This window comes from Rhea americana, unplaced genomic scaffold (genome assembly GCF_003343005.1).
Source record: "Rhea americana isolate MKP2758 unplaced genomic scaffold, rheAme1 scaffold_71, whole genome shotgun sequence".
In the NCBI taxonomy this organism is placed as follows: domain Eukaryota; kingdom Metazoa; phylum Chordata; class Aves; order Rheiformes; family Rheidae; genus Rhea; species Rhea americana.
This window is the reverse complement of record NW_028186879.1, coordinates 1,879,170-1,885,606: the sequence shown is the minus strand read 5'-3', so window position 1 is coordinate 1,885,606 and position 6,437 is coordinate 1,879,170. Positions and strand designations below refer to the sequence as shown.

The 6,437-nt window shown below is 38.4% G+C and overlaps 1 protein-coding gene across 1 annotated transcript in view; it reads left to right on the top strand.

Moving 5' to 3' along the window:
• Positions 1-6,437, top strand: part of CDK8 (cyclin dependent kinase 8) — an 86,680-nt gene that overhangs the window by 7,205 nt on the left and 73,038 nt on the right. The window contains exon 3 of the mRNA XM_085321792.1: positions 1-117. Within this exon, the coding sequence (XP_085177918.1) occupies positions 1-117 (117 nt within the window). The remainder of the gene's footprint in view (positions 118-6,437) is intronic.

Sequence of the window (6,437 nt, the reverse complement as noted above, 5' to 3'; positions counted from 1 at the left end):
CTTCAAGGTGAAGCTGACCGGGGAGCGCGAGCGCGTGGAGGACCTCTTCGAGTACGAGGGCTGCAAGGTGGGCAGGGGCACCTACGGGCACGTCTACAAAGCCAAGCGGAAGGACGGGTGAGTGAGGAGCCGCGCTCGCCCTTCGGCCCCCCGGCGGCCCCGCCGCGGCGCGGCCCTCGGGCCCGGCCCCGGGGGCGCTCCCCGCCCCCGCTCCGCCTGCGTCTGCCCTCGCCTCGCCTCCCGGGCTGTTAAAACCCTCTGCTCGTCTCTCCCGTGCTGCCGGCTCCTGTGTCACCCGGAGCGAGTTCTAATGTGCCCGTTCCTGTCCCTTCGGTGTAATACTAGAGCCGCCCCCCCCCCCCGCTTTTTTTCATCCTGGTAGCTTTTGGAAGAAGGAAAAAAAATGTAGTTAAGGAGAACGCTTAACTTAACGAGTTTTCACTTTGAATAACCGAGTAGCCGCTTGAAATGTTCAGCGTGACCATCTGCTCTGTAGAACAGTTCTTTTTTTTTTTCCTGTAGTGTTTTTTTCTTTTTGTCTGATTTATTGCTTCTAGTCACCATTTTGACTATTCTTGCTGGCTGCTCCTGGAACTGAAGTCTCCTCATCCTTTCAGGGCTTTAAAATACTCTGAAAAATCTATTTTTGTGACCAGTTCTTTTATAGACTTGAGYAAATTAATTACTTGGTGTAAATACTTGAAAGAGCAAATGTAGCTAAGGAGATTTGCTGGTCCATGACATGGCACCACTTTTTCAACAGCAGAACAATGGGAAGTAGAGAGCAGAAGACATGGGGAAGGCAGAGGTTGTTCTTGTAATAGGTCCTAAATTTAAAGTTATCTGTTGTTTTTGCTACAGTTTCTGTGTGTTCCCATTGATATAATGTGTATTTTAAAATTCTAGGTACTCTTTTTACATTTGATAAATCACTTTTTTAAAGGTTCTAGTCACTTATGATTGAAATATGGTCTGATTCTTTTTATGTAAGTTGTAGTTCTAAAGATGTTTGAATTACCTCCAGAATGCTTTTGCAATGGGACTAGTTATACCTTATTTTGTCTAATGTGTCTTAAACATGCTTGTATTAACAATGGCACAGCTGTTTTCCATGAGTCTTGCTCACTGGTATGAGTCAGCTAACTTTTTTTTCAAATTTCAAGTTGGAGCCTTCAAACCTGTGTGGTTCACAAGAATAATTTTTATGTTGTCTAAATGATCTTTTCTTTGAGATTAAGAATTTTGAGTTTGAGAAGCTGTTGTCTTAAGTCTCCTTACATGCAGGTACTTTGCTAATATAACCCAGCCCTAGCTTCAACAAAGATAAGGAGACCTGTAATACAAAAAWAGCTTTCAATACTTCATCTATTAGGTAAATTTCCAGTGTTTGTCAGCCTCTTCTTTGCAGCTGTTTAGCGTACTGGGCTGCAGCAGTATATAGCAAATTCAGAATTTGTTACTGATGAAGCATTAGTCAAACATTTTTAGTAGTCTAGAGTTACAGTGTCTAGAGTTATTGGTAGCAATGTTATTTTGAGTAATWTTGGCAAAATAAAACTATGTTTTTAAAAATATTTAAAGATCAAATGTGGTCTTTAAAGTAGAATTTTTTCTCAGTTCTTGAGTGTATGATTTTGAATTCTGTCTTTTTGGGGGAGGAGAGGAGGAAAACTGAGGTATGATATTAGATTGGACTTTGCCAGAAAAACTGATGAGTACAGTATATTGTCCCATTTTTTTCCATATTGCTCACTTAGAGGCTCCTTCCCCTTCCCTTTTCCTGGTGTCTCTTATTTGCTTTTCAGATTCTGAAAACTTTCTCTATTAAATATGCTGTGTAATGGCCCTCAGAGTGTCACTCAAATACTTAAAATACCAGTGTCTGTGTATGGTTTTGTAGCTTCTAGTGTACTTGTACACATATGTTTTTAAACTATATGGATGGAATTTGGATTGAAGTTAAAGGTTCTCTTTAGAGTCCCTTATCATAAGGAATCAAGCTCTGAAAGCAAACGTTCAGTTACTCGTTTTCTGAAACTATGATGATAGATGAATGGACTTTATGCATTTTATAGTGATGAGCGTATGAAAGACAGTTTAACTTTTGCATATTTGTATATGCCAAACACTATTTCAGTATCTCCAAATGGTAAATATTGGTGGTAAGTAGCCTTTTCCTTGAGCAAGTGTAGTATTTACGCAGCTCATACTTTCTCAAGTATGAAGTTACCATTTTGTTCTCTTTAACCTTCATACTTTTTTCCCTTAAATATATACATATGCTTTAAACTTCATTATATGCTTTTTATTTTTTTAAATAACAAAACTCCCTTTAAGCCTATTAATACTCATCACACTTTTCAGAGGATTTTGAAGAATGTGTGTTACAGGACTGTGAACATTTTAATAAAAATCCTGGAGSTGTTTTTTAATGACAAAACTTTCTGCCTATGGATGTCTAATGAATAGAACAAATACTGATATTAGTAAGTCTGTGTGTACAAATATATTTTCAGAAGCCCTTGGTGATGAAAATCCAGTTTAGTTGGAGTTACTGTCTTTAGCATGACAATAGACCTCACCTTACTTTTTTTCTGATTGCTTTTACAGTTGCCTCTGAGGTGAAATGTGACAGTTCAAATTAGATAGCAGCTGCGTGTCCTAACCATAGGAGGACAATTGAAGAAAATGTATCTAGCTGAAACTACAATGAGATACTTTGGGAGACAGTCTTAGAGTAATCTTGGTGTAGTGAGAATCCCTCTAAAGCGAGAAAGAGATGATATGCCCTTTAGTGACCTGACAAGGGCGTAATATGGATTTTGAGTCTCCAGTGCAAAAAGCCAATCCAGTCATGTGGAGCCCTTTGCCACGAAGTGAGGCTTTGAGTCTGGACTTAGTGTGTTGAGTGTGTCACTTAYGGAGTCAGCAGATGCAGCTTCTTACATATTCACTGCCAAAACCAGAACCTGCTGAACAATGTCAGTTGTTACAACTAAGCTCCATGTGGCACACTGTCGAAAAACTATATTCAGCTCTCAAGTTTTTATTTTAAGTTTATAATCTTTATGGTTGAAAAGAATCTTCAYAATTTTCCATTGAATGATGCTGTCTCTTTGTCACCGTTATTCCTGCAGTAATTCTAACAAACTAGTAGTAGTTATAGCAAGCCAGATGTGAGTTGACAGTATGTATTATTAGAGCAGAAGARTATGTGAGAAGTGAATTCATTTCTAATTCCAGACATTGGGAATTGAATGGTGGCACCCCCAGGTGCCAACAAGACTTCAAATAAAGAAACTGTCAATTTTGTCTCTAATGGTAGTAGGAGAGGTTACTTTCTTTTATCTAGAAAGATTCAGTTATTTCCTGTGTAAAAGCTGTTTTGCATGCCRTTATAATGCTCATAGAAGTGTTGCTTGAGCAACAGGTGTTAAAACTACCTATTTAAATTCTGCTGAAACTAGAAAATATGCCAGCATTCTTCAGTGTGTTGCAGTAACATAGAGACTGCAGGGCTTACCAAACTGACCGCCTCAGACCCCTCTTCAGAGTTCGTTAGGAATTGGCTTGCAGGTATTTGCTTTGCTGCACTGAAGTGGTAGGACACTAGGGGGCTTGTAAGTGTGGCCTTCTCTGAAGGTAGAACACGCTGAACGCTGATCTGTCATGCTGTGGTTTCTGGGCTGGCTAAGTGTGTTATAGAATGCTAATACCCCAGCACTTACTAGTTTTAATAAGCTTGATCTTGCAATTTTTTTAACTCTTTCTCTTCTGTTTTTGGTATAACTAGAGTCTGAAATATGTGAAAGAAGCCTATTCTGTCTAGCAGGGATGCCTGTTTTAGTGGCATTTTGGAGTGTTTCCAAGTACGCTTTTTTTGTTTAGAGGTTGTGGTTTGGATGAAAATAAAACTGTTGAATGCTACTTTTAGGCAATATCTGACTTTTTAATTACAACAGCAAAATATGATGTAATTGAAAATCTCGAATTGCAGTGATGTTGTGTTTTATTGGAAGCTTTCCATGTTCCTGGGGAAAGGGACTTCTGTGGTTCTCCACCAACAGTCTCACCACATCAAACAACCTAATGCTTTCCTAGTCATTCTCAGAAAGTACAACAAGTGACATGAGTCTCAAAGAAGTTCAGTTGGAGACTTTTTAAATTCAGCTATTCTGTGTTGGAAGCATTARTGTAGCTGGAGGGGCAGGTGCTTTCTTGTGGGTGTACTGGCACTTTATAATTGAAACTATAATATATTTAGATAGTGAACTTTTCCTCGCACCCTTTCAATAGTCAAATCKATATCCCTTTCACAGAATGGTGAAAAAGTAGTGGAAATCCAGTAAACAAGTGGTTTGCTTCATGTCTAATATGGTATGTAGTAGTTTCTATTTACCTTAAAAGGATATTGGAAGGATGATGATGAGYGTGTCTCAAAACTGTCCTATAAAGAGAAACTGAAGAGATTGAGAATATTTTCCTTGTAAAGAAGAGAAGATAGAACATGTTTACATTATGTAAAATGAATGATTTGGGGAATGTAAAAGATGCTGGTGCTGATTTTGTTTCACAGTGTTTGAACACGGAGAGAAAAGTTTTATGGGTGAGCACTGAAGAATTTTTTTAATGAAGCATGTAGATAATTTGTGCAAGCTTTTGTCAAGGGAAAAGATAGTGGTTAAAAGCTTAGTGCCTAGATGTCTGCAACTGCGTCAGGAACAGTCACTTTTGACAAACTACTGTAACAAGTTGAATGCTCTTACGCTCCAGAAAGTAGGCTGCTTTGTTAAGAAATCAGACCAAGATCTATAGTGCATGCAGAAGAGCCCACTTTTGCTTACCTTAGGATTTTTATCTTCAGAAACACTTAGACCTTCAAAAGGTTGATACCAGATTAGTTTAGATATGTTGCAGTTTGTCTGTATTTGTACATATATGTTGATTGAATTGCTTCAGATTGCAGATAGTTGACTTATTTAGCCAATGTCTGTAGCAAACGGATTTTGTGCAGAGATAAGTTCATGTGTATGGGAGTGCCACAGATAGAGGTGATCAGTCCAGTGAGAAACTTGGCAGAAGTGAAATAGCAGGTCTAGACGTAGAGCTTCTTGATGAATTCTGTAGTGATACTTTGCAGGAATTTTATCATGATGTTAATACTGTTACGTTGCAGTGTAAACTACAATGTCTCATCTTTTATCAGTTTAGTGCATATGAGAATTTTCTCTGCTTCAGCTGAATATTCCTATATGGTGTCTGTAACTCCCTCGAACTGAGGCAGTTAGTATAATGTAGATTATATGCATGTCTTGAGTGTTGCAAAGGCAAGTGTTTGTCTTAACTCCTGTGAACAATAGCATGGAATTTCAAAATGCCACAGACTTCACTTAGTGCATATGTAATATGTGCATATTATCTTGTTAAGATATGTGCCTGGAGTTTCTTCTTGGTCTATTACCACAGCTAGAAAATTCCCAGTTGAACTATATCTACATGAGGCATGCACACTGTATTACATGAAGTCTTATGCTCTTTCATTTTTATAGTTGAACACTCTTATACAATTATTTCACGTTCTGCTTCCTTCCTTTCTCACCCAATCGGTTGGCTCCAAGTTTTATAGACTTTAAGATCATGCAGTGACCAGTCTTTTGAGAGTGAATAATTATGCAGACTTTATTTGGTGTAATGTTTTTTTTCTTTGTCATAGATGTGTGGATTTGCTTTGATAGCTGTAAGCATGGCATGGCTTTGAGCTAACATTTTCTTGCCATCTGAAGTCATTGACAAGTGCAGAGGAGAGGGTATGAGAATAAAGTTAGCAAAATAGCAGATATCTCTGTTGGCTTTTATTTTGGATTTATAAATTAGAATAATCTCTAAATAAAGGGGGGGGCATGTACTTCTGTACTTGGTTTCTCATATAAGGATAAAGGACAGCTTGTTAAGGCGCTCGTTATAGAGAAGATGCATGTGATCTGAAGATGCTACTTTTGGTCAAATGATAATGAAGTAGTATGTTCACTGTAGAACTTGTGTTTTTTGATTCTTGTGTTTTTAAGGTCTCCTAGCCTCTAAGGTCCACTTTATTGCGAGTGGAATCTGAAGAGCTATAATTTGCAGACTGCAGTATCAAAAGCCATGAAAAACCTCGCGTGTGTGTGTGTGTGTGATTTGTTTAATAGATCACTTTAATTACAGCAAAGTTTCAGTAGAGTGGAAACATTTCTGGGGCACAGTGGCTTGGATTTGTGAATAGCAAGATTCTACTCCAACGTGCAATATGGAGCACGATATGCAATGGTGATATGTGCTGTATTAGACATCTAAGTCGCAGCACAGACATGTATATTCTGGTGTTAAGAGGTTATTGTTGTGYCACCATGAGTATCAGCATGGTTAGAAATATCTGGCTCTTGAACAAAGATTTGCTG